Source organism: Dryobates pubescens, chromosome Z (genome assembly GCF_014839835.1).
Source record: "Dryobates pubescens isolate bDryPub1 chromosome Z, bDryPub1.pri, whole genome shotgun sequence".
Taxonomy (NCBI): Eukaryota; Metazoa; Chordata; class Aves; order Piciformes; family Picidae; genus Dryobates; species Dryobates pubescens.
Window position 1 is genome coordinate 121,013,358 of NC_071657.1, and position 27,862 is coordinate 121,041,219.

Sequence of the window (27,862 nt, forward strand, 5' to 3'; positions counted from 1 at the left end):
GACCTTGAAAGATCATCGAGTCCCTACATTAGGTCACATAGGAAAGCACCCAGGTGGGTGGGAATGTCTCCACAAGAGGAGACTCCACAACCTCTGTATCCAAATGCTGTTCAGTGTGCATGAACTTTGTGAAATAGTTCACTCATGCATACAGATGTAATTAAATGCCTTTTTGCTCCCTAAAACCTTCAAACTGGTCTTAGAGAGTTTGACTCCAATTTTTTTTAGTAACAACATTCCTTGGAAAAGGTCATTTTTTGCTAATTAATTCCCAAGAATAATTTCTATAGTTTCTCTCCCCCTTGTGCATGCTCCATAATATCCTGGAGGGTCTTTCTGATGGTCTTTAGTTTAAATCCTTCAATTCTCCTTTCAAAAGATCAACTAGTTCAAACCCCCTGCCAGAGCAGGATCACCTAGGGTAGGTCAGGGAGAAATGTGTCCAGGAAGGAGGAGACTCCACAACCTCTCTGGGCAGCCTGTTTCAGTGTTTTGTCACCCTCACAGTGAATGTTTCTCTTTATGCTCACATGGAACCTTCTATGCTCCAGCTTGCACCCATTGACCCTTGTCCTATCATTGGGCACCTCTGAGTCTGGCTCCCCAGACTCTTATTTTGCCCAACCTTTTTTTGGCCTCAATCACACTTAGGAGCTGTCTAATCCCTCAAGTCTTCAGAACAACCATTAAGACTTCTGAAGACCTTCCAAGTCAATACTGCATTTGAGGGACCACAGGCTGTCTCGACTTCAAAAGCTGCAGTGCAACAGTGCTCCCTTATGGAGAGGCTGTTTATCCATGCAGATTGCAGCCAGCAGTGGGGAGTGGAGTGGGTATTGTCAGATGGGAGACAACTGTTAAACAAAGCAGTTTCCTGAGAAGTGCTTTTGCAACTCCACCAGAGCACATGCTGGGGAACACAAGACTCGTGTGATCAGTTTGTGAGACGTTATGGGTGTCTTGGAATATATGCTTTGGCAAAGCAGTTGGTGGATCACTGCATATGCCAGAAGGTCAATAAAAAAATTAGGAGGAAAATGATTCCTGGTGGAAGACCTCTGGCTGTACAGTCTTTCCAGGCCATTTGGGTGGATTTTACTGAGTTGCCACCAGTACAAAGGTGGAAATACCTTCTGGTGACTGGGGATAACCTAACTCACTGGGTGGAAGCAATCCCCACCATATGAGCCACAGCCAACAGTGTTGCCATGGTATTAGGGGAACATATAATCCCACAATATGGGCTGTGTGAAAGGATTGACTCAGACAGGGGAAAACATTTCACCCTTAGGGTAGTGCAAAATGTAGCAAAGGCACTGGGAATAGACTGGGACCTGCATACCCCATGGCACCCCTGAAGTTCTGGGACAGTCGAGAGGATGAATCAGACTTTAAAATAGGCAATAACTAAATTGATGATTGAAACAAATCTCCCCTGGACAATATGTTTGCCCCTGGCCCTGTTGAGACCCTGGACTGCTCCTGGAGGAGATTTAGGGTTGTCTCCATAGGAAATAATGTTTGGACTACTCTAGATGGACAAGTTAAAAGGGGAAGACTCCCCCAAAATGGAAAAATTATATATAAGCAAATAGAACCATAGACTCATAGAATCAATAAGGTTAGAAAATACTTCAGAGATCATCAAGTCCAACCTATCACCAAACACCTCATGACTAACTAAATCATGGCTTCAAGAGCCACATCCAATCCTTTTTTGAACACCTCTCCAGACCATCTTAAAAACCTTACAAGGCCTGAGGAAAAAGGGTAGGCTACCTCAAACAGTGACATTGGATTTTAACTTGCATAAAACTCAGCCTGGAGAGTGGGTTATAGTGAAAATACAGAAAGAGGATTTGTTAAAACCAATATGGGAGGGACCTTTCCAGACCCTGTTGACTACAGAAACAGCAGTTTGCACAAAAGGATGGACATATGTGGCTAAGATTAAGGGTCCAGTAAGGCCCCCAGAGTGGATAGTGGAAACCCAAGAGGAACCTTTAAAACTAACCCTCCAGAAGAAGCCTCGTATGTTTGTGTTAACAGGTATAGGCAAGGGAAGAGTTTCAGAGGATCAGGAACCAGATCAAAAGGAAGGGTGGTACTGCCTGTGGCACCCTGACAACAGCTGTGGACCTCAGCTTGAAGTGAAGTGTTACAACTACTGGATACCTGAAGCTGGTATCAGGCCTGTTGACTGTGGAGCTCACTAGTGGGTATTTGAGGGGGATGACATTTGCTTTGGTCCATGTCAAGGGTGGTCTCCCTGGGAAAACCTGGAGGGTCAGGCAGTCCTTACCAGTATAAGGTATGGCAAGGATATTTCACATGCACTGTGCTTTTGAAGGACAGGAGGTGGGACAATGTGACCACAGCAGACATCCCTGAGAGACTCCAGGCCCATGCTATTAATGTAAAAATAGTCAGTCTCACAGTGTCTCAACCTAACAGATTCTACTTTGATATGGAAAATGGTGGAATCTCGATGGTTTGAAAGGTGTTCTGTTAATAATTGCTGGGTTTATGGTACTGTTAATGGTTTTACCCTGCATTATTCCCCAAGTAGGTCTATTTGTAACCAAGCTGTCAAGGCCTCTACTACAAAAGTTCTGAAATGGAAATATGATACTTGTGCTGCTGCAGCAAAATAAGGAAGAATAAAGGAAAAGGGTGGCTTGTGATAGGCAGAGATAAGGGACATAATTTTGCTTTTTAGCTAAAAACTTATGGATATAAAATTAGGGTATAGGTGAGAGGGAAGAATGTGACCTTCTGCCCCCAGAGTCGGAACCAGGGGCATTTTGTGGCCAGGTAAGGTATGGTTCCCTAGCAATGGGTGCTGCGTGCGTGTGTGGGACACTTGAGTTCAGAAGTTCAGCCCTGAGGAAGACAACTGACCTTCATCCATCAACCACCGAAAAGACCACCACCAGACATGCAGTGGTGGGGAGTGAGGCTGCAGGGGCAGGAATTCGTGTTGCGAGGCTGGGGTTCCTTGCTCGTGGAACCCATCAGGGTGTTGGCGGGAAGGGGCTATGTAACTAGAACAGGCTATGGAATCTCCCAACGGGGGAAGGGAAGGCGTGCATGTGGGCTGTTAAGGCATGCACCCAGCACTGTAATTAAACTTCTTCATTCCACAGACTTTGTCCCTCAGCAAAATTCTTAGAAGAGTGAGTGCCATTTCTCACACAGCCCAGCTGGCCTTCTGGGCTGCAAGCACACGCTGCAGGCTTGATTGTTTCGACAACTGACACCGCTAAGTCATTCTCATGGAGGCTGCTCTCAAGCCAGCCTGTATTTCATACAATCATAGAATCAATAAGGTTGGAAAAGACCTCAGAGATCATCAAGCCCAACCTGTCACCCAAGACCTCATGACTACTAGACCCTGGCTTCAAGTGCCACATCCAACCCCTTTTTGAACACCTCCAGGGATGGTGACTCCACCACCTCCCTGGGCAGCACATTTCAATGGCCAATCACTCTTTCTGTGAAGAACTTTCTCCTCACCTCAAGCCTAACCTTCCCCCAGCGGCGATCCCCAGGCGCGCTGTGGGGTGCAGAGTCCTCCCCGGTCCGCGCCGGGCCGTGCCAGCCCTGTCACTGCCCGCACCGCACTCGGCGCAGCCGCCTCCGGGTGCCTCCTGGCACGGACCCGAGGGGTAGTAAGCGACGTCACTCGCGCTGTGACAGACCTCATACACACTCACTCGGGCAGCAAAGCAGCGGGAACTAACGGCGCCGCCACCGGCCCAAACCTGTCTGAGCCCGCGCATGCGCGAGGGCGGAGCGGGACATCGCCGTGCGGCGCCGTCCTACGGCGCCTGCGCGAGAGTAGCGGCCGTGCGGGGGCCTGAGGCGCCCGGGGCTGCCGCTGTTACCGGGGAAACAGGCTTCTGCTCTCGGGTGGCCAGCAGTTCGTTCCGCTGCAGCTGTACCGTCCGAGGCCGCTGACGAGGACTTCACTGCCCTATTCCTGCCCGGGGCAGCCTGCCGGCTGCCTCTTGCCGTAGCTCCCTTCAGGCGGGACCGTGCCTGCGTCCCTGCCGCAGGATGAAGAGGATCTTCGGGTTCGGAAAGAAGAAGAAGGGGCAGCTGCCACCCGGCAGCGCCTCCCAGCCCAGCCCCACTGGTGCCTACGAGCTGCAGCTGAAGGACCTAGGCAAGCTGCACCGTGCGGCCGCCAGCGGCGACTTGGCCCAGGTGCGGCGGGGTCTGAAGAAATACGGCGTCGACGGGCGCGACAAGGCCGAGCGGTAAGGAGGGGAGCAGCGCCAGGCGGGCGAGGAAGGGAGATGGGGGGTCCCGGCAGCCCCGGGTGCAGCGGCAGCCCCTGGCAGCGCAGCGGCGGTGGGGGCAGACAGCCGGCCGCATCGTTGCGGGGAGCGGGGAGCTGGCTCCGCATGGAGCTCAGCCCACGGCGGGGTGCCTATCGGGCTTGACACCCATTTTTTGTCCTGGTCTCCTCAGTGCATTCGTTCCCGGAGTCGTATTTCTTTACTTGGGAACGCAGGAATGGGAGGGAACTGGAAGCAAAAGGGGGTTGCAGAAGGAGCCTCACGGCCACACTGAAGTCAAGGTGCAGTCACAGGCATCTCTGGGCATTTCTGAGGGCTCAGCGCGCGGGTTTTTTCGTTGAGCTGTGAAAGCTGCACTGCCTTAGCTAGAAGTGACTTAAGGAAAGGTAAGCACTGCAGTCTGGAAAGAGTTGTTAGCTCAAAATAAACATGTCCTCTATTGATGCTGCATGTGCAGTTGCTTGATGTGCTTCTGGCATCCAAAGCAACACTGATTTTTAGGTGACAGCTACCTAGCTGTTTGATCTGGGCAGTAACTTGCAAGAGAATCTGCTGCTCCTGGCAGGTGTTGTTGTGCGGGGTTTTGAGTCAAGCATTGAAAGAATTTGGCAATTGTATCTTCAGGAGAAGCTCTGGGCCACAGCATAGTTCCTAGTGTTCTGTTGTAAGCATAAGGGGTTAATCATCACCAGTTCTTGGGTCATGTATGTGTCAACCCTTTAATGCCCTTTCTGAAAAGACTCAAAGTTGAAACGTTCATGATATTCTGAAGAGGTGCTGGTTTTATCAGAGTAGCTGTAGCTCAGCTTCTTAGGCTGTCTATTCTGGAGACTGGACTTCTGCCAGCCAGTTAGCTTATTGCCCTGAGAACACCTAAACCCACCTAGATTTGTAGGAGAAGCAAGGAAGAGCATGATAAACGTGCACTTTAGTAATGTGCATTGTGTGTCTGTTGTCAGTTAATAGTTGTTTATGCAGCTGGAGATGAAGGATGCAATTTATGGTGTATTCAGTGTGTCTTGTGTATTCTCCAGTTGCTTGAGTTGAGGTGCCAAATAGCATTTATGGACACAGCTGCTGAGTGTTTCTCTTTTTTAATCCTACTACCTTCTTTGTCAGTCAGTCACCAGTTCTTAGTGAACCTTGGCTATTTTGTGCATTTTTGAGTTCATCTTGCCTAGAAAGCCGTGTTTGCTTTGTTGGAGGAAGGTTTCCTCTGTGTGTCATGTTATTATCAGTGTTGTAATTGGACAAATAAAGTAACACACATTATAAGAAAAATTTCAAGAGACAAGGTGGTTCAGCAGAGGACTGTGATGGTTTTGGCATGACCATGCCTAGTGGTGAAGAGCTTACATGAGAGGGATTCAGTGAACAGTCTGTCTGCTTGGCCATGATGGTTGCGGGCCCATCTATGCCACCTTAGAGCTGTGGGTGTGATGAGTGACATGAGTGACCACCAGATGCACCTGTGTTTTAGGGCTTCATCATGTCCACCAGGAACTGGAAGAGCTGACATAATCAGAAATAGAAGTGAAGAATAGGAAACGTGGGAAGTAATGGCTAAAATGTGTGCATTGTTCATGTGTGTGTCTCAGTTCTGTGCCTCAGGATTTCCACAAGCAAAAATCTTGGAACAAGGATGTGGCAAATACCACATCTACAAGCTCCTTTCTTAAAGCAGATCCTGTAGCCTGTAGGATGTCCCAAAGCTGGAACAGCATCAGTTAGTAGCTGGCCTATGTGACAGACAGACAATACTCAGCACAGAGTTGGAAACGGTACACCCACTGCTGGCTTGTCATGCTAGCTGGGTCAGAGCTAATCAGTAAGAGATTTATGCTGTCAGCTGTCTGTCAGAGTGAACTCTAGGGCTTTACATTGCTTAGCTTGTAGCTGCTGGATGGTCTGCTCAAGTACTGTTGCAAGCTCATGCCAACACCCTGCTGTTTCCCTGTGCTCTCCCAGTGGGGTTGTTTTGCGGCTGCTCAGGCATCAGCAGTTCTTTTCCATCCCATGGGATCAGTTTAGGATTACAGCATCAGAATGAGCAGAGTCTAGGTAGGGTCCCCAGGGCCGGATGGCAGAACAGCTTTGGTTCTTGCAGGGACAGGCAACTCTGAATTCTCTGATGTTGTCTGCCAGCCTGTTCCCTGTGGAGCTCAGCAGGCCTTGCTCTGAGCAGAGACATTTCTCTTCTGTTGTCAGACTGAGAGACTTGGTTGAGGAAGGCAGTAGTGGATCCACAGGCTTTCTGAAGGCTTTTCTGTTTGCAGAGCTGATAGTGTCTTCATCAGGTTTACGATGTTTCCTGAGTCTTGGTAGTAGCAGCTTTTAGATGATCATGGATTCCTTGATAACCAGTTCTGGTTAGCTCTCAGATAATCTCAGTCAGTCATTTCTTCAAAGGTGAAATGTGCTGTATACTTCCATTGGAATATCTCAAAAAGTGGTCTTAGTCCCTCTTAAGGGGCTCTTCTGTTGATACTTCAGTCTGTTCCCTGTCTGTAGCACCACATTACAAGTTCTTTGAGGTTTTGTGTGTTTTTCTTGTTCTCATCCTTGTTGTTATGGAGGAGGCTCATCACCTGCCCTGTAACAAGAAGTATATGCATTACAAATGGCTGTCTTTATGACACTGCATTTGTGTACCTCTGCCTCTTCTCTTTCTTCTACCTAGCCAGGGAACCATTCTGTTCCTCTCTCTCAAAAAGAAACCAAAAGAATTGCAAGATTAGTTGAACTTCCTGCACACTGAGGAGATGCAGTTCAAAACTAGTGTTAGTATTCCCCTTGGGTTTTGAGGGTCTGCAGGATTTTTATTACATCATCTTCAAGGGAGGAAGGTCTGAACTGTTTTCTAGCTTGTCTCCTGCTCTGTTGGGATGGGTAGGCTGCAGAGCAGCCCACACTTTTTCTCCTGCACAGAGTGAAGCATCCACTGCTTTGTGCTGGTGATTTAGAGGGAAATACATGCAATACTTTCTGGGTGATTGTATCTTTGGGTACAAGTAAGCTGGTTAACTAACATCAAGCCTAAGATGCTCTGTGATTGAAGGAGCACTTTTCTTTCTGTCAGGCTTTAACTTGCAGAAAAAAAATTCCATTTTCATGTGCTGGTGATACGGAAACACAGTATTCCCTCCTTCAATTAAGAGTTTTTATGACTATGGTAGTTATGCATGTCAAGAAGGTCAAATACTACTTTCTTGTAGTCAGGAATACAGCATTATGTTCTCCATTTTGCTGCGTGCCATCAGAGGGCCTTTGGTGCAAGTGTGTTAGTGTTTTTGCTGCAGTAGTAAGCAAGCTAGAGAAAAAGCAGAAATTCTCAAAGTGCTGTAAAACCTGTCTTGTCCTGGCACATGAATGATCATAGAAGGACTTAGAAGTTTACTTGCCATAGTCTTCAAGCTTTGGTCTGTGTTGCTGTACCGTGTGTATCCTGCTGGAGGGCATTGCCACAGCCTGAAATGATTTTTTTGGTTGTCTGTCTGTGCTAATTTAGTGTATTTAATTTTAGGACGCCTCTGCATCTTGCTTGTGCAAACGGCCACGTGGATGTTGTTGCATATCTCGTAGAAAACAAGTGTAAGCTGAATATTTTTGACAGCGACAACAGATCGCCACTCATGAAGGTATGTGAAATAAGTTCTGTTCTTGTAAGTGGGGCTTATTGATTATGCACTATAATGATGTATTTTGCAGGATTCTTTACCTGGACCTGTGTAGAAACGTGCGTATCATGACTGGTGTGGAGTAGGCATGTGTTAGTTAATCTTTGTAGGTGCTCTTATTTTCCAGCATTGGGAAACTGGAGGAATCATAATAGTGAGATGTAAATACGAGATTTCTTTTTCCTTTCCTCTGTGTTGTTCCCAGGCAGTACAGTGCCAGCAAGAAAAATGTGTGGCTATTCTGCTAGAGAATGGTGCAGACCCTAATCTGCCAGATGCTGATGGCAACACTGCCCTGCACCTGGCTGTTATATCCCCTAATACATCTGTAGCAGGGCTATTACTTCAGCACGATGCCAGTATTGATGCTCAGAATAAGGTAAATCTTTAAGGAATTAATTTCAAAAAGTTGTATTAATATTTCTCTTAAAGATGTTTTTGACTTTGATTTTTAACTTGATTTATCTACCCTTTCAGGAGGGATATACTCCCCTTATTCTTGCGGTCTCTGAACATCAGGAAGAGATGGTAGATTTTCTCCTTGGAAAAGGAGCTGATGTGCATGCTCGAGATCAGTGCAAAAGGTGAGGGATTTGCCAAAACTCTACATGGCTCTCCTTAGTCTCCTTTAGGTTGGATTTAAGAGAATAAGCTCTGGAAAAAACAGGGAGCCATGCAGGAGCTATTTTTGTGTGACTTGTGAAAGCTGATCTGTACTTGTCTGCTGTCATACCTCTGGCAGGAAATGTGCCAGTAGTTCAGCAGCATTTTCAAGTCAAAAAAGCATCTCCTGTATAGCAGCATAGTTTGCCTGTAACTGTTGTGTGTATAGCAGCTTCGTCTAACGACTGAACACTTAATTGTTTTGACTCCCTTTCCCATTTTATTGTGGCTCTTAAAAAGCTGTTGTCATTAAGTGGTCTTTGGTTTGTTTTTAAGTCACGGGGGAAACTTCTTTTTCTGAGAGCAAATAGGAATGCAAATAATTATGATGTCTGTGTAAAATGATCTGCTTTATGGCATATTTTGGATGTTTCAGAACACCACTTATGGTTGCCGCTTCTGCTGGGGCGTCTAGTTCAATAAAAGCTCTTCTGCGATACGGTGCGGATGTTTCCCATAAAGATGCTAATGGGTGGACAGCTGAGGATTATGCTCACATTCATGGGCATTCTAGGTACATTTTTAACTTTAGAATGAGTTGTCAGTGGTGTGGCTTTTGAACATTCTCGACAGCAGCACCAAGGTTTAGTGATGTGCTGGGGCCTATCTTGAGGCTTTGCCCAGCCATGTCCTCTGATATGTGTAATTTCTGTGTCTAGTGTTAATGTGGGAGTTGAGGACCATTTTTCCCCAGAGTTCTGTTAGATTTCAAGTTTTGTTGCTAAGTTCATACCTGTTCAGTGTGTCTATATCGTAGTTGTCCAGAGGTGGAACTTGGCAAACTGAAATGCATGAAAACACTCTCCCTAGACCAGCATCATTGTCCTTACTGACTTCCACTACCAGCCTTTTGTTTCAGAGGAGATCTAACTGATATCCCTTTTGTTAACGTCTTAAGCAGTTAATACTCCCCTTATGTGTAGCTTTGTACCTGTAGGTATTTTTTCTCTATGGTGGTTGTGTGTGATTAAAAATGAAGCTGTAAAAAATGGTAGAAGCAGGTGTTAATAACTTCTTAGCTGTGAACATGCATCTGTGGAATGAAGTAGTAAATATTGAAGCATGTAATAGTCATGAATTAAGTTCTGTATGTATTACTCTTGGTGAATATGTACAAGTGTGTGAGTTCACATGGCTATGAATATGCACAGGATGGATAAAAAGAGGCTGTTCACTGTTCTCTTAAATGGTATATGCAAGTGTGTGGTTATTTTTACCAAATATATTTCTTCTCCTTTTTTATATAGTCTCAGTGAACAACTGGCAGAACACACAGACTGGGAAAATGCAGACGCTTCTGCAGATGTACTTAGCACTCCTCTCCGGGCAGGAGCTGCTGGCTTGACATTGGGTGCACCTGCTATGGACAGAGGTAAGATCTCTGACCCTAGAGGAGCTCACAAAGATGATCACTGTGGCCTTTTCTTTTAGGTGGTTTGCATTGTTAATACTTGTGTGCACCACTGACTTTAGTGGAGTAGCACAAGAAGTTTTGTGAATGTACTTATTTATTGCTAGTTGGAGGTGCTGCTTGTCAGGCTGTGAAGGCAGTTGTGACTTGTGCGCTTCATGTTCACGTACGAGGTTGTTACCTTCTGCCTGTGAAGTTGCCCATCTGCACAGGCCTTCCTATATAGAGAGAGAAGGACAGGGAAGAAACTAGGCAAGAGTGATTTTCAGGTGTGTGCTTTTACCTGTAGATGGCCATTCGGATTGTGAAAATCCAAATGCAAAAGCGGTAGGCTCAGACTGAGTATTTTTTTTGCACTTGGGAAGCAATAGATGTGTTAGCTGGAAGATACACATCACTGAGATTCCATGGCTTTGTTTTAATATTAATAATTTCATCTGCACTAAGCTCCTTTTACTGAGTCATCTTATTTCTCAGCATCGTTTAAAATTGTTTCTGTGTAGGTGGTATAAAGATACATTTAGGAGAAGTTGTCTTGGTAAAGTAACTTCATTACAATCACAACGCAGTGTCTGCGTACACCGTATTTTCTTTGATGTAGCTTGATTAACAATAAAAGGAATGCTTTTCTTGCACTTTCAGTAACTTTCTGGAAGAAAATGGAAAAAATTAATATTACCTTGTGATCCAGAAAAATAACTAAATTGTCTGGTGATAAAAGAATTAACTCTTTCAGTGAGGTTTTCAAAATCCACTCTATGCTTATGAACTCACATAGCCCTACAGATATCTTAGAAAACAAATATTTGCAATATAAATTAAATAGTTTTGTATTTCACATCTGAGGCCCTACAGTGTGGGGGGGTGGTCCTATTAATTCTGGTTTTTAAAGGGTGTTATATCAGAACTATATCCCAAATGGGCAGGAGCATTCAAACACAGTTCATTACTCCTGTTTTAAACTTGTCAAGAAATATGAGCAAAACATGGGATATTTTTCCTCAATGACTTTTCCCAGGTATGGGAATTAATTTAGAGCCATACTTTTTTTCCTTTGAGTTGGAAACAGTTTCTTTGATCTAGTCAAGATCTGTAAAGTTTGTTGATAGATTGAAGGAAGATTTTGTTTGTTTTGGGTTGATGACCTTCCATAAAGTGACCTATTTATAAGCAACTTAATTTTGTTATTGTAGTTAGGAAGAGTTAGTTACTGAGAACTTGAGGTACACTGAAATAGCTACTGTGTGGAGGAGAGGTTATGTTTGTTTGTTTGTTTTCTTCTGTCTTGGGAACTGAGGAGCCTTTTTATTTCATCTTAGTTGTTGATAGTTAAGAGGTTTTAGCAGTGGTTGGGATGGATGCTTGGAATTCAGGTTTCTTTAGCACATTGGTGATGTGCTAGAGTGCACTCTCATGAAGTTTGCAAATACCCCCAAATCAGAGGAATCACTAGATATGCTGCAGGGCAGTGCTGCCATAATGGACTGCATAAAAGCTGCATAAATGGACTGTAAGACCTTTCTCCCAAAATTCAAGGCCAAATGCCAAGACCTGCACATGGAGAGGAGTAACAATTTCCTTAAAAGCATGCTGGGACTGCCCAGATGGAGAACTGCTTTGCTCAGATGGCAGAATGAGCCATCAGAGTGCCCTGGAACTGAGAAGGTTAACAGTGTCCTGGGCTGTATTAAGAGCCACATAGCCAAGTGGTTGAGGAAGGTGGTGCCCTAATGGCACTTACTGGATTGTATCCAGCTGCCTAGGCATATTCTGAGCCCCCAGTGCAAGAGAGATTGGTCTTCCAACAGTGAGCAAGTTCAGTGGAAGCCTGTCAGACTTGTCAAAAGCAGGAGTACTTGCTTTTTTTCAGGAAAGGCTGAGGAAACAACTTAGTATAGAGAAGAGGCAACTTTGAAGGGGACCTAGCAACTTCTTTTAGTACATATCAGGAGGAGACAAAGCTGGGTGCTGCCCAGTAGTGCATAACAGGAGGCAGAGATACAAGAGGTATAAAAGGAAATGAGAGCTTCTAATTTGACATGAGAATATTCACCAGGACAGTAGAGCAGAGAGGTTGTGCAGCCTTCCTTCTTGGAAGTGTGAAAGACTGGACTGGATAAGGCCTAAGCAGCCTTATCTGACCTCATAGCTGAGGAGGTGGTTAGGTAAGAGACTTTCTGAATGCTCTTCTGACCTGATGTATCCTATGATCCTTGTCTTCATAACATTAATGAAAGCTTGGAGTGTGTTTGTCCTGGGTTTGGCTGGGACACTGTGCCCTGATTATAACCATTTGGTCTGGTGAAAACCCTTTCAGGTATAGAACAGAAAACTGCTGGTAATTCTTTTACCTGAGGATAAGCTTTAGGTTGTGATTATGCTTTTTGATTTTCTTTACCTTTTCCAGGATAATCTGTGACTGGGTAGAGAGGCAGATAGTGTAATGTGCAGCCTAATGTTAAATGTACTGTTACATAGAATTAGTAAAACTCTTGCATGTGAAGTGTGTTCGTGTGTGTAATGTCAGTACTTGGGCATTTCCCTTTACTTACTAGTGTTGTTGTTGCTGTTGGTTGGTTGGTTTGTTCTTGTTTGCTTGTGTGTTTGTTTGGTTTTTTTCCATTGGGCATTACTTGTAAAAGCAGTTGATTTGGAAATGCATTTGTTTATGCTGTTTCTTGTTGAATTGGGTATCCAAACTCTCGTTCTGTTACTACAGAATTGTCCATGTTAAACATTTCTATGTACTGGTTAACTTTAGCATGCTGACTCTAATTTCAGTATGGCAATTAATGTTTCAACAGCAATAGATGACCTTTCGGAAGGAGACTCAATAAGGTAGGACTTTAAAAACACCCAACATTTACCTGGGGAATGATTTGAGAGGCATCACACTGATTTTTGCTTTGCTTTCTAAGAAGCTCTGAGAAACTGGGGAGTGATGACAGCTACCATACTTCTGATGAAGAAGAGCTTCATTTTACCCCCAAGGTATGGTGCACTTACAGGAAAAGCATCCTGTGAAAATAAGTGATTTGAAGGCAAATTTTCTCTGGGGTTGAAAGAAACTACAGTTCTTGCCAATATTGTTTTCTCCTTAGAAGCAGCCTCTGGCCTGTCAGCCTTTCTTCCACTGTGAGTTTTTCCAGAAAGACCTGTAGCTGTGACAGAGCATGCAGTAGATTTATGGTTTGGGGCAAAAGAGCAATAGGTGACGAGATAAGCAACCACATTATTTCATTTGTTCTTGTTTGTCTGAGTCAGATTTGCAGACCCTAACAGTTTGTAAGTTACTACTATAGCCTGTTCTGTTCTCTGAACATTCTAATTGTTTCCTGTAAATTTGGTGATACAGTCCTAACTGATAAGAAAAAAGGCATTTTTTAATCAAGATATACTGAAATCCTTCATCACCTAGTTCTCCTTTCCTCTCTTCAGGTTTCTCAAGAGCACTCAGTGGATAAGTTACTCAAATGGGTCATCTTTTTTTCTCTGAGATGGCATTCCATGCTTGCATGTGATCCCACACTGCATGTTTTCCCCTTTTTTTGAATGTTTGGGTACTAGTCTTTGTGTCAGCTCTAATGCTTATTACTCTTTTTACTAATGTTCTGAAGAATTATCAACTTCTGCAGTCATTTCTGGAGCATATGTTCTGTTGCACTGGGATTATGCAGTGATGAGGAGCCTGAGCGTGGTAGTTCAACCCACTCTGTAATAGTGGAGGTGCAAGCATGGGGTTTTTTAACATGATTTCATTTTCTTGCACTGATGTAAATAGAAATTATGTTTTTTTCTGGCATGATATTGAAATTCAGGAATATTCTGGTAAGTATGCTTGGAGGAACCAATTTATGCATTAAGGCTAGGGATCTTAACAGTTACTTGTGTTGTGCACATTCGCCACTAAGCATCCTGAAACTGCAATTTTAAATATAGCTGAATTTTCCTTAAGTATTACAGATCTCAAAGCCAGATTTTTAAAGCTGTTATACATGTAAACATAGTTTTGAAAACAATTTGCAAAAGAGTGTCTGTGCAGTGTTTTGGGATGAAACGTGGAATTGCAAATGTGAGGGGGGTGCGTGTAGCTGGAATTAGAGGATGGAGCTAGCCCCTGAGCGCTATCAACGACAGCCTGCATATTATATTTCATGTTAAACATTTGTTGTGAACCAAGGATTTATTGTTCCTGTTTAATTTTTTTTATTCCTTCAAACTGTATTTACAGAAGCTGCAGAAGCCAAACTTGACACTCTTAATGAATGCTTCCCAGCGGTTCAGGAAAAACAGTAAGCCTTTGGGAAAAGATTGCATGATATACTGCTATACACAAGATACTTGCTAAATAGTGGGGGGTTTGTTGGGATTGTTTTTGGTGGGGTTTTTTTTTCCCCCCTATAGTACATGAGAAAAGTGGCATTTTGTAAACACAGCAGGTAGTCATTTCAAGAAAAAATGAAGTCGTGTTGTTAATATGGTGATATTAATTCCCTCCTAAACCTTTGTCCCTGGTCAAGCCTATCTCAGAGGAGGAAGAGGATCCTGGGGCAAGAACTATGGGGGACTCATTGAAAGGGCTTTACACTAGAGTTGATGGGGAATGGGCTTGCGAGAGAGAAGGCTGGAAATGGCATGCTGATACCTGTGGGACAGTGTGCTAGTCCTGACTAACTGGTAAGGTCCCAGTGGACTGGAGGTTAGTACATGTGACACCCATCTACAGGAAGGGGCAGAAGGAGAATCCAGGAAACCTCAGGCCTGTCATCTTGAATGACATCATGTGTCACATGTATGGGACAACAAGATGACATGGGTTTATGAAGGGAGGGTCTTACTTAATCGATTTGATCTTCTACTGTGACAAGGTGACCCACCTGGTGGACAAGAGAAAGGCTGTCGATGTTACCTACCTGGAATTTACTAAAGCCTTTGACATGGTTTCCCACAGCATCCTTCTGGACAGAATGTCTGCTCCTGGCCTGGGCAGGCAATACAATTTTTTTGGGCGAAAAGCTGGCTGAATGGTTGGGCCCAAAGAGTTATAGTGATTGTCCCCCTCTACTGAGCACTGGTGAGGCCTACTTTGAGTACCGTGTTCAGTTTTGGGCCCCTCACTACAAGAAGGATGCTGGCAGGTGTTGGAGCATGTCCAAAGAAGAGCAACTAAGCTGATGAAGGGTCTTGAATGCAACTCTTCTGAGGAACAGCTGAGGGAGCTGGAGTTGTTTAGTCTTGAGAAGAGGAGGCTGAGGGGAGACCTCATTGCCCTTTACAACTGCCTCAAAAGAGGTTGGAGCAAGATGGGGGTCTGTGTCTTCTCACTTACAACAAGTGATAGGACAAGAGGAAACAGCCTCAATTGTGCCAGGGAGATTCAGCTTGGATACTAGGAAAAATTTCTTCACAGAAAGAATTATCAAGCACTGGAACAGGATGCCCAGGTGAGTGGTGGAATCACCATCCCTGGAAGTATTTAAAAGCACGTGGATGCGGTGCTTAGGGATGTGGTCTAGGGGCAGTGGCTTAGTAGTAGTGGTGGGATTGCAAGCTGTAGGTGAGTGGTGGGGCATGATGATCTCAAAGGTCTCTTCCAGCCTCAACAGTTTTATGATTCTCTGGTAAGTCCTCCTTCCATCCTACCCATCCCTTACCTGGCTCCTTTCCAAGACATTCCTGAATGCCTCCTCTCCTGTACATTTAATCTGATAACATGCCTGTTGCTAGTTACATAATTCCTATTGTTCACATGCGTTTTTCCTTCTCTTGTGCTTCATTATGATGGTGATGTTGCTATAGTTGAAAGCCTAACGTCACCAGAGAAAAGCCTCAAACAAAAAGCCCCACTGAATGCAAACTTGAACAAAGAATGTGGAGAGTTGCTGAATCAAGATGTCTCAGATGCTAGCAACCTGGAGGAAGAAGAATTGGAGGATGAGGAGGAGGAGGAGGAGCAAGAAGATTATGAAAATGACAATGGAGATGAGGAGGAGGAAGAAGAAGAGGAAGAGGAAGAAGAGGAGGAGGATGAAGATCTTACTCAAGATAAAAAGGAGGAGGCAGATCTGGAAGATGAAGAATCTCAGTCTAATCACATACTGGAAGAAGAGCAGGGGGAGAAAACAGAACTCAAAGGGGAAATTAATCAAAGATTGGAGTATTTTATTAACCCTAAGTATGAAGAGCAAGATCGGCGTGGAACTGAGGATGTTTGTGATGATGATAAAATAAGTAAAGAACCTGATGAAAAGGGGAAGGAATCTGTGGATACTCCTGTATCTTTTATAACTGGGTGTTATGAAAGGTTGCAAGAAAATGTAACTGCCATGTCTCCCAAGATAATGAATAATGAAGTAACTTGTAAGTCAGTACCAAAACAAGCTGTCTTTCAAAATCGAAATAACTTGCAAGATACACAAGAAAGCTGGAACATGGAAAGCATGTTTCAGGATAAGTTTCACAGAAATTCTGATTCTTGTTTTGCAGGCTCTGAAGTGACAGACAGAAAAAAAGAGATACTTCAGCCTTTCTCAGATAGTTGTGGTCTTCAAGATAAGAAGTCCAGCTTTGGTGATGGCTTTCAAAGTGGTAACAATTCTCTGTCAGCAGCAAAAATCTCAGGGCTTGGAATTCAAAAGCCAAACTCTGTAGTTCTTGAATATGTGGATGATGAAGAAACTGAAGAAGAGCAATGTGAAGAAGTAGATGGCAAAGTCTGTGAAGCACTGATACAGCAAAGTGAAAACTTGCACTTAATTAATCATGAAGAAAATTTAAGAGCAGCATTTTACTCAAGTACCAAAGTAAGTATATAGGGGTGACTTAATCACAAAGGTACTCTCTAATTGTCATATAGGTAGGAAAGAAATGGCAAATTTTCTTTCTGTTAATACCTATTCTTCACATCTATCTGTCTTTTCCTCATCCTTTTTGATGTTAGAAAATGCCATACTCCTAGCCAAAGCAGGCAGTATCTTCGATTTTTTTATTGGTCACAATTATTTTGCAGAAAAAAAGGAGCAGACAATAGACTTGTTCTGGAATCTCAGTTGTATGTACAGATTTTGTCTGTGCAAATTTACTGCCATTTCATAAAATTCATGGTGTGATGGCTGAAGGTGAGGAAACAAATTTGAACACAATCAAGAGCAGGATCTTCCTTGTAACTAAGCAGGGGAGAAGGAGGAATGTGTTCTGGAATGGAGTAACTTAAATGAAGATAGAGTTAGACTGACATAAGGAAGTACATCTCACAGACTTTGCAGAACCAGGGGTGAGACTTAGGATATTAAGCATTGCTTTCTACTCACAGATTTTCATAGAGAAGCTCAACCAAGTGTCCCTTTTGTCTTAAAAAAGGGAAGTACTTTTCAGGTTGTCGATGGATGGCAAAGATGATGCCTGTTTCTGTTCATGACAGCTGGTTTGGTCAATCTCTTTTAGGAAGAATCACCTGAACAGGAAGAAAAGGAGGAGGAGCAGGAGGAGAAAGGAACTAGTGAGGAGCTACAAACTGCAGATGTTGAGGGTGTGAAAAATTCAATTTGTAATGACAGTCATCAAGTCCAAAGTGCTGCCAAAGACAACCCTGGTGAGAGAGATAAGTTACTAAATACTGATCCCAGTTCTTCCTCTATGAATATTAATGTACAGTAAATGAACTAAAATGGTGATTGACTTCTGAGATAACAAATAGTTCCCTTGTCTGTGAATCTTACTGGGAATTAGCTTTGGTTCCTTTTCATTTGTTCCTGAAGACTAAAATGGTGGTGCTGGATTCCAAATGATGCTATGTGAAACAAGTGTCATTCTTGCTTTTGTTGCTCTGTTCTTCCTGAGCTCTGAACAAAATGCACAGATGAAAGGGAGAAAGAGGACTAGAGTGTCTTGGGTGTTGCATTTCCTTTTCTGGCCCATACTGTCAGATGGGAAAACTGATTGCTCTTGACTGAAGCCTGGAAAAGATTTGAATCAAGATGAGAAAATTGTTCTGTTCCAGTGTCCCACCTTGTTCAGTTTTAAAATGCAGGTCTCTCTAGTGCCACACTTGTGTGTGCTTGAAAGCATTACTACCTCAGTCAGTTGGCCAATTAAGTATTCTCAGGTCTCAGAGCAGGAGATGAAGGCACTATTTCCGCTGTCTTAACTCCAGAGAATTGCTTGGTGTGGTAGATGTTACCAAAGTATGTGCAGCTGCTGCATGGGGACCTGGCAGAACCTGCTGTATTCAAGTATTGCACCTATACATGCTCTTGTGTCTTTTTGTTTTTTATTGTAAACATGTGTTTGGCATAGTGTAAGCAGTCAAGGCTCCAGGCCAGAACCAGCAGTTTCCCCTTCTTGGGTGGGTGCTGTCACTGGTCTCCCACTCCTTGGCCCCTTCTTTCTGTGCATGTCTCCATACAAGTGAATCCTGGATCAATTTTACCTAATGGAGTAGCTTAATCCACAGAAATTAAGGTAGTCTAGTCTGACTAGTGGGACTGAGCCTTAGGTTTGTCTGGTCAAGTACAGATTTGGATGTCCACCTCCTGAAACAGAAATGGGGTTTGTATATTTGGAGTGGCAATGCTTATGTGTATAGCTTCTGGGAAAGTTCAAGGTGATGACTCTCTGACAAGCACGATCTGTCATGGTAGCACTACAAAAAGAGCATTATTTCTTGGTGATTTTAGTGATGTTAGTGAGAGGATATTTTGGATGGTGTTTCTCTATTCTTTGTCCTTAACAACAGAACCACTGCACATTGTTTGGATTCAGGGCTTGGCTGATGGATTGAAAACAAAGTGAACTATAAATGCCTAGTGTCTCGCTTCTTATTCATTTGTAGGTGCCCTTCCAGCAGAGGGAGCAGAGGAGGAAGATTCTGAATCTCCCTGGGATTCTGAGGTACTTTCATGAAGAACATAAGGGTTCCTACAAGAGGTGGGGAGGGTAGGACTAAGATCCAACTGGAGCAGTGAAATGTTCACTCACCCCTGCAGCATGCATGCCTAGGGAAAAGAAGTGCAAACTTGAACAGCAGATACAAGTTCAGTACAAAATTTGGATCCCCACAGACCTGCAGTTCACAACCCACATTTTCAGTTGCCATGTTAATGTTTCGTGTGTGGGGCTGTCCAGTTTGTCAAGGTTTATCAACATGACAGAATAGTTCAGATGAGATACATGGATTTTGCCAAAAACGCTGGTGCTCTGGTTTTTCAGTATACAGCGTCTTGAGGCATCCTGTCCAATGGTCCCATCGCAGGGATGTTTATCTCTAATGCACTTGATACTGTGCTGTGTGAGTTGGCTTAGCAGGAGCTTTTTATATAGAAATGAGCTGAAAATGCATTTGTCCCAATTCTCATACATGTGGTTTTGTTTGGTTTTACAGACAGATTGTGGAAATCTGAGAAAAGCAGCATCCGGTGTGTTTCTCCCAGCTACAGACATACATGGAAGATATGCAAAGATTATTGCAGGGGAATGCAACAATGGTAACTTTGTAGTGGATTATATGTTTGTCTAGTAGCATTTCTTTGGGTTGGTTGGTTGGTTTGTTTTAATTCAAGTTCTCTTCTCCCAGGCAACCAGTACCAGAACAAGAGGGCACAGTCTCAGGCTGCGTCAGGGGAGGTTTAGGCTGGAGGTTAGGAGGAAGTTTTACACAGAGAGAGTGATTGCCCACTGGAATGGGCTGCCTGAGGAGGTGGTAGGGTCGCTGTCGCTGGGGGTGTTCAGGGTGAGGCTTGACAGGATGCTTGGTTCCATGGTTTAGTTGATTGGGTAGCGTTGGATGATAGGTTGGACACGATGATCTCGAAGGTCTCTTCCAACCTGGTTTATTCTATTCTATTCTATTCTATTCTATTCTATTCTATTCTATTCTATTCGTCTTGCATAGTGATAAAAGTGTAGCTGGTTTAGGGCAGACCTGTCTGAACATTTAAATGTTCTTGGGTGATAATGCAGCAGAAGAAAACTCTGATCTAGCTAAATCTAGCTAAGATGCTTTTTCTGCTTTGCATTTTTTTGGTTGACTGGGTGTGGTTTGTGTGTGTGTGTGTTTAGTTCTGGGTTTTTTTCCCAGCTTAACTTTCAAAACCTTTCTTGTGCTTTGCCTAGGAGCTAAAATGTCGCTAAAAGATCAGGTTTTCTTGCTAAGGGTTTCTGCTTGTTTGTGAGACTGTCTTGAGCACCTTGAGCATAGGAAGTTATCCTTCTTTCCTGAGAAGGGTTTCTCTTAACAAATGGCTTGTTAGTCCTGCTTTTAGTATAGCTACAATAAAAGTGAATTATCTTCAGCTATTCTAGTCTGCTAAGCTGGAGGCGAAACTTTACAGACTTCTGGGAGCTGGTAAATCTTCTTGTTGAGTAATTGTCATGGAAGTCTGCTTTATGAGATTCTACTAAGGTATCTTTAAAAATATTGTGAAAAGGGGTTAAAGGTGATTCCCATAATCTTTTTAAGGTATTTCCATACTTCTGGAGCACCAAATTTGCTGAAATCAAATACAGTTTGTTGCTTAATTTTTTTGTTAAAAATACATTAAAATTTTGCCACAGAGACATTCTTAGTAACATTTTGTGCTCTTGCATGAGAGGACTCAAACTGTAAGGCACCTAAAGCAGAGAATTTGAGAAATAAAGGTGGATTTGGAAATGATTTAATGTTGGACAAAAGTTTAAAAACACAAAGGTATTTGGAGCTCTACTGTAAATGCAGATTAGAACCAATCAACATTTTTTTTACTTGTTTTCCTTACAAACTAAGCCAGCACAATCTGATGAGAACTAGCTTGATTTTTTTACCTCATCAAGTGACATGTATATGGGATTTCTGAGTCTCCACCCATGCTTTCTTTTCTATCCCACCAATGCAAAGGAAAACACTCCTCAACATGAAGCATTTGTAGGATAATCACAGTCATACTGCTGTTCGACTATTTTGTGATCATTTGTTACAGCAGACCAGCTTTGGCTTTAGAAAGCAGGATTCAACTCCTGAAAAAGAGTGAATATTTCAATCTTGTCATGTTAGCAAGCGTGACCTTACTGCTTCACATGAATTGTTCTAGTTCTGTGGTGGTTATTTTTTCAATTCAAAGTGCACAATGGGAAGTGTGCATTGTCCATTTCTTGTATGCTAACACAAATGCCATATGATGAGGTAAACAGAATGTTAGGTATCATACCTGTGGTAAAATAATGCTTGCAACTAATACTTCGTTGTAGAAACTACTGGTGTTGAATGGAGTAAAAAAAACCTTCAATAAAATAACACTTCCCAAAACATTTTTCATCTCCAGGCCTTTTGGAGAAACCAAACAATTCACAGGTAAGCATTTGTTCATGTCAAACTGTCTACTTGTTCTGCTCATCAAATAGTGTGTAGTTATTTTGATTTTTATTGGTTTTTTTTGGTCATTTGATTGTGTCTTTCATAGCTGAAGACTCCTGAACCTATTTTGGAATTGAATGAAACCTCTCCTAAAAAAAGACAGCAGGAATCAGGTAATGATATGATCACTTCACATGGTTCTGGGTTTAACTTCACAGTTGTTCTGGGGAGGAATATTTAACAAAGCATCTGGTTTGTTTGGTTTTTGTTGGTGTTGTGTTTTTTTTCAGACCTGTTGCAGGAATTGGATCTAGAAGATGCAGAGGATATTGAAGGTATTCATAAGAGTATCTAACAAAGTGTTCTGGGAGCAGGAGCTCTACTGAAATATGCCTCTCTGCATATGCATGCTCCATCCTCCAGTCTGCCATTCAACACTGTAAATACCCTTCCCCCACCATACCTCTTGTCATCTCCCCTTTTCAGGCACTCCTGAAGTTTGCTTTCTTTCCAATTTCTTAAAAAAAAAAAAAAAAATCAACACACCACCAAACTTCCTGATATTCCTGGTTCTCTGAGTGTGTGCTGTGTCTGATTCCAGCCTAGGAATCTGCAAGCTAAGCTGTGCAGGAGCTGCAGATACAACAGGGTAACTCTTGGGCTCATGCTGCAGCTGTACTTAGCAGGAATTACTACTTGCCTGGGTTTTCTCCACATCTCTGGCAGTTATTTTTATGCATACAGCCAATGCTTTTGTCTGAGGTTTCCTTCTTGTTTCATGGTAACTGACCAAAAGGTTCAGAGTTAAGGGAAGGTAGTGGGGAAGAGAGGCAAGGTGGGAGGGAATGCCAGTGTCAGCATGTTGTCAGGAATCCTCTTTAGAAACAAGGCTAAAAGTGAAGAAGCTACCTGGTGCACTATGTATTGGAGAGAGGATGTGTAACGGTAATGGTTTTTTAGTTTCTTTGTTCCAATGTTTATTGATTTGCAGATTTGTTAATGAGATGATAAACAATTTCTCTTTCGAATTTTAGAAGTTCTGCAATTGGCTATTGAAAATGTAAGCCAGGGAGAGGTGAAGAGATACATAGGCAAGTAGGTGAACTTGCAACTTCTAAATGTAGAGTACAAATAGTCTCAAGTTCTTTGGCATCTTTGTTTTAAGGGGACAAAATGTAGTAGCCACACCTTGTGTACTGTGTCCAGTTGTGGAGCCCTCAATTTAAGAAGGACATTGAGATACTTGAACATGTCCAGAGAAGGGCAACGAGGCTGGTGAGAGGCCTTGAGCACAAGCCCTATGAGGAGAGGCTGAGGGAACTGGGATTGTTTAGCCTGGAGAAGAGGAGGCTCAGAGGAGACCTTATTGCTGTCTACAACTACCTCAAGGGAGGTAGTAGCCAGGAGAGGGTTGGTCTCTTCTCCCAGGCAACTGGCACCAGAACAAGAGGACACAGTCTCAAGCTGTGCCAGGGTGTAATGGGTTGGGGCAGGTCCCCCCAGGGGAAGTTTAGGCTCAAGGTGAGGAGAAAGTTCTTCACTGAGAGTCGTTAGCCATTGGAATGGGCTGCCCAGGATGGTGGTAGAGTCACCATCCCTTGAGGTGTTCAAGAGGGGATTGGACTTGGTGGCAGTTGGTGCCATGGTCTAGTAGGCATGAAGTCTTGGGTGACAGGTTGGACTTGATCTTTGAGGTCTTTTCCAACCTTATTGATTCTATGATTATATTCTATTCTAAAAATGTCTCTCTCCTCCTCTCTTCTCTTTCTCTTCTCTGTCATGTACTTTCAAGGGGGAAGCAGCAGTAGGTTTGTACAGCAAATGTGAGATACAGCCCCATAGAGGACCATTATGTTATAATACTACAAACACAGAGTAAAAACTCGTAGCTCATTTCATGTCAGCTTTTTTTCTGATGTGTCTTTATTAATTTGTCATGTTGGTTTCTGCCCATGTGTTCACGTGGAGATCAGATGGTAAGAGGTATACATGAAAAACTCTTTCAAGCTTTTATGTTTGGATTTGGGTTTAAACAATTTGGATTGCTTCAGCGAAGAGTCATGATTCCTGCAGGACAAGTATTTCTAACCCTAAAAGGGTTGAATGTCATCCCTCACAAATGTAGTTCATAAATCTGGAAAACAGGTACAGTATCTTGCACAGTTAAATGGTGAATGAGAAATTCAGTTTCATGTTCTGTTTACTTTGTTACTGGCACGTCGTAATGACTTCATAGAATCTCTTTTGGGGCCAAAATTAAGTTGTGCTGCAAAAAGTCATTATGGAAGGCAGAAGAGAGAGAAGAGGTAAAGGCTAATTGGGAAGAATACTAAAAGTCATATTCCAATGCAAGCTAGCAAAAAGGGGATTTGCATCTTCTATAAGGATAGGGGTTTCTGTGTATTTCTGTTAGGCATAAAGCCAGATGCATCTAATCTCTCTGCAGGTAACTATTAATCAAAATGCATGCAAATCACAATGACTGGCAAAGATACTGGAATTTAATAACACTGGGAATTTTTGATAATACTATTTTTTCAAATGGGTAGGCTCTCCAGAAGCTTCAGTCTAGGGTTCTGCCAGTGTTTTGACTAGAAATCTCTTCCTGTGCTATAAATGAAAAACCCTTGGTGGTGAGGAGTCCTCTTCCTTTCACATTACCAAGATTAAAAAGTATAATGCTGTGCAAGAAAGGAATTCACACTAATGCATCTTAAATCTCAAATTTGAGAAGATGTATTACTTTGTGTTTTTTCTCAAGTATGGTGATTCAAAATGCACTGCAGGTGTAAATAAGTAGTATTAAGTCATGCTCATTATGAAAATGTGTCTTTTTCACTGTAGATGAGCATTCAGGAACTAGCTTCCATATGTCATCGTCTGAAAAAGAGGACGTCGAGGATGCCATTGAAAACTATGGTGTGCAGGTATGTATAATGAAATAGTCTAAATTGATAAGTTGTATTATATGCCAAGTTAAAGAAAACTTACCAGTAAGTGTATAGTGCTGAGGGGAGAGTCCTGTAGATAAAGGTTGTATTATAGTCCAAAGTAAAGTTGGATACAATCTTTTTACAACAGGATAAAACTTTTGTCGTTGTGTTGGATACTTGCTGTTACACTGATTTATTTGCAGATGTTTTTTCCTTTTGTGTACTGCTGAGAAACAGTACAAATGCATTTATTTTTTTTTCTTTTCTCTGTTCCTCCTATGCAAAATTGCACATTCAAGTGAAGAGGGAGATTTGTCTATAATATGCTGACCTGTTTTATTTTAAATAAGCCTGATCTTCCTCTTTGTATGAGAAAGATTGTGGGACATGCTTAATTTTTAGCAGGCAGAGGACAGAATCTAAACCTATTTGAAAGTGGTAGTAGTTGGGCAGTGAGCTTGGGAATGGAGAGTCTGAGACAGGTGGCTGGCTGAGGTGCTCCTTCGTGTTCTGGAAGGAGAAGTTTTTACAGAGGGAGAAAAGGGCCTGGCTAATGAAAAAAGAAAGTGAGGAGTGCAATGGTCTTAGTTCATTGGAGCACCAAGATTGCAGGCCCTGTTTAGAAGGCAGCATGAGCTAAGGAGGCACATGGGGAGGGAGTGTATTGGAAGCAGTGTGACAGATCTAGGCAGTCAGAAGTCCTGAGGAACAGCATGAGGTCAGGAGCATGGAGACTGGATAGGGGCATGGTATGGTTTTCATACAGCCTTGAGTTGCTGATTTTTGGGATGAGAGAAGGAATGGACAGGTTTCCCTAAAAAAAAGAAAATTATTTTGATCTTGAAAGGGTAATTTAATATTTCTGACCCTTGAGTGAAGAAGTAGTCCTAATTTAGCAAATTCTCTGTGTGGCAGACAGTAAAAAGTTTGGCAACTAGGCTGGTGAGAGGCCTCAAGCACAAGCCCTATGACGAGAGGCTGAGGGAGCTGGGGTTGTTTAGCCTGGAGAAGAGGAGGCTCAGAGGAGACCTTGTTGCTGTCTACAACTACCTGAAGGGAGGTTGTAGCCAGGAGGGGGTTGGTCTCTTCTCCCAGGCAACCAGCACCAGAACAAGAGGACACAGTCTCAAGCTGTGCCAGGGGAAGTTTAGGCTCAAGGTGAGGAGAAAGTTCTTCACAGAGAGAGTCGTTAGCCATTGGAATGGGCTGCCCAGGATGGTGGTGGAGTCACCATCCCTGGAGGTATTCAAAAAGGGATTAGACGTGGCACTTGGTGACATGGTTTAGTAGTTGTGAGTTGTTGGGTGACAGGTTGGACTTGATGATCTTTGTGGTCTTTTCCAACCTTACTGATTCTATGATTTTCATGGACACTGTATTAACTTAGCAGGCAGGGCACTGCAGAATACCAGCCATTAGAGAGTTAAGTTGGAAAGAAGGTGAGAAAATGTAAGCAATTGTAATGAAGAATGGTATTAAAGCAATAAAACATGAAACATGTTTGCTTTGTGGCAAACATCACCAGTTAGAGAAAGTAGGCAGGCTAAAAGGTGAAAGCAATCCTAATGTCCAGACAATTCTAATCCAAGGAAAACTGTTGTCTCTAAAGTAAATCCTTCTGTTCTTAAGAAAAGCATGACTCAGCGAACGTTTATTTTTATTCTAAAGCTTGCTTTCAAAATGTCTTATTTCTGTTACATGATAAGGGTTAGTTTGCTACAGAAATTACCTAGATTAATTGTAATTTCCTTTTTCTCGGTAATCTTTCTGGCTGTACCTGCTTACTTAAGGATAAATATATTCTAGAAACTACCAACTTGATAGAAAAAACAGCACATGGAAATCACACTGACACAGCCGAGATTTCACATCGGGAGGAAAAGGAGTTGCTGCACTGTTCTGACAAGCAGTTAAGACCAGATCACTGGGAAGAAAGATATGAAAAAATGTGGGTTGAAAATGAGAAAAAGGAATTGAAAACAAATTTTAAAAACATTACAGCAGAGCTGAAGCAGCTGTTTGGTGAAATTACTGAAACTGGGAAAACTTCCCCTGTGACAGAAATGTCAGAATATGGCTGCAGTGAAGTGTTGAAGAGTTCTCATGTTGCTACATCTCATGCAACAGAATCGAGTAATAAGTTAGAAAGTAAAGGTGAATGTGGAGATACTAAACTTGTGCTCGACAGAAAAGTACCCAAAATGGAAATAGTAATTCCAAGTCTTGTTGTCCTTCAAGACAAAAATAACATAAACACAAACATGGAAGATACCTGGAGTGTAGATGAAAATGATGGCACAAGCAATACAGATAATGCAAAGGTGCCTCTAGCAAAAGGAGAAGAAAAGAAAATGCCTACTATGGAAATGGAAGAGAATAAAAATGGAAGTTGTAGACATGTAGAGGGAAGCCCTGAGTACTCCTTGAGATATAGCTTAAACCCAAATATTTTGGATGGCATTTCTAATACTCTTCTTAAAACCAGACCTGTTTCTACAAGTGATGAAAATGCATTTTTGGTAACAGAAAGGAAACTTGGAAAATGCTCTGGATTTAATGATGATGCTCCCAGAGACTGCCTTATCAACAATAATAAAATAGGAGAAACTGTAATGGAGAGTCTTTTTGCAAATGCTCAGCAATCATGTGGCATGCTGAAAAGGAATCTTGATGAAGAACTAAAACAAGATATGGAAAGATTTAAGAGTAAGGTAGGAATGTTGCAAATGATATTCCTGGCTTTGGAGAAAGAGAAGGTACAGCTGCAAAAAGAGGTAGAACTTCACCTGCTACCCCTTATTCTTTAATCTTTTCCTGTATCAATGGTCCTGTTCACTTCAGCTATTCATCATTAAGAGAAGATGCTTTGTTCAAATTAATTTTGGGTTAAATGGAACTACATTACTTACTAACACAGAACATAATATTTTCCCAGTTTAACAATAGATGGCACTCAGTTCCAGTGTAAGTATTTATCACTTCATTGCTATAAAAAGAAGTACACACAATTACATCAGTTTTGGTCCTGAATCCAAGAATGAAAATAGCTTCTGAACAGGGTCTTAACTAATCTGTTCATTTGCTGTGATTCCTGCATGGCGTGTCTTCATTGCCCTTCACTAAAATTCCTGTTTGCTGTGAAACTGTTGTGGTTTTTAATTTCTTTTCTTTCTTTCTTTCTTTTTTTCCTTTCTTCTTTTTGCCCAGGTCACAAAAGCACACTCACTTGATTTTTCTTGATTTTTTTTTTTTTAATTATTATTCATGTTTGCTGTGTTTTCACAAGTAGTATTGCACAGTCCTAGCTCTGTCCATCACTTCACTGTCTTGTTCATGTTTTAATATACACTCCTGGTTTTGTTATATCTTTAATTGTGTGAATTCAAAGCACTTTCAATGACTTAATATACTTTGGAGTGTAATTTTGTGAAAATGCTTCTCTGTGTGAATTAAACCCAGTAATTTATTTTATGTTATTTCAGAGGTGAACCTTCAGTTATTCAGTCTTGAATGTGGTGTTTCTTCTGGAAACACTAAAAAAATATATT

At 42.5% G+C, this 27,862-nt stretch overlaps 1 protein-coding gene across 1 annotated transcript in view; it reads left to right on the plus strand.

The window, feature by feature from the left end:
• Positions 1 to 3,840: 3,840 nt before the first annotated feature.
• LOC104309189 (ankyrin repeat domain containing 26) overlaps positions 3,841 to 27,862 on the plus strand; it is a 50,060-nt gene continuing 26,038 nt past the window's right edge. The window contains exons 1-18 of the mRNA XM_054178765.1: positions 3,841 to 4,262; positions 7,828 to 7,942; positions 8,187 to 8,360; positions 8,459 to 8,565; positions 9,021 to 9,158; positions 9,892 to 10,016; positions 12,860 to 12,893; positions 12,974 to 13,046; positions 14,287 to 14,347; positions 15,855 to 16,858; positions 17,499 to 17,646; positions 18,886 to 18,944; positions 19,435 to 19,537; positions 21,350 to 21,378; positions 21,488 to 21,554; positions 21,672 to 21,716; positions 24,226 to 24,308; positions 26,105 to 27,088. Coding sequence (XP_054034740.1) covers positions 4,060 to 4,262; positions 7,828 to 7,942; positions 8,187 to 8,360; positions 8,459 to 8,565; positions 9,021 to 9,158; positions 9,892 to 10,016; positions 12,860 to 12,893; positions 12,974 to 13,046; positions 14,287 to 14,347; positions 15,855 to 16,858; positions 17,499 to 17,646; positions 18,886 to 18,944; positions 19,435 to 19,537; positions 21,350 to 21,378; positions 21,488 to 21,554; positions 21,672 to 21,716; positions 24,226 to 24,308; positions 26,105 to 27,088 — 3,552 coding nt within the window. The 5' untranslated portion in view covers positions 3,841 to 4,059. The remainder of the gene's footprint in view (positions 4,263 to 7,827; positions 7,943 to 8,186; positions 8,361 to 8,458; positions 8,566 to 9,020; positions 9,159 to 9,891; positions 10,017 to 12,859; positions 12,894 to 12,973; positions 13,047 to 14,286; positions 14,348 to 15,854; positions 16,859 to 17,498; positions 17,647 to 18,885; positions 18,945 to 19,434; positions 19,538 to 21,349; positions 21,379 to 21,487; positions 21,555 to 21,671; positions 21,717 to 24,225; positions 24,309 to 26,104; positions 27,089 to 27,862) is intronic.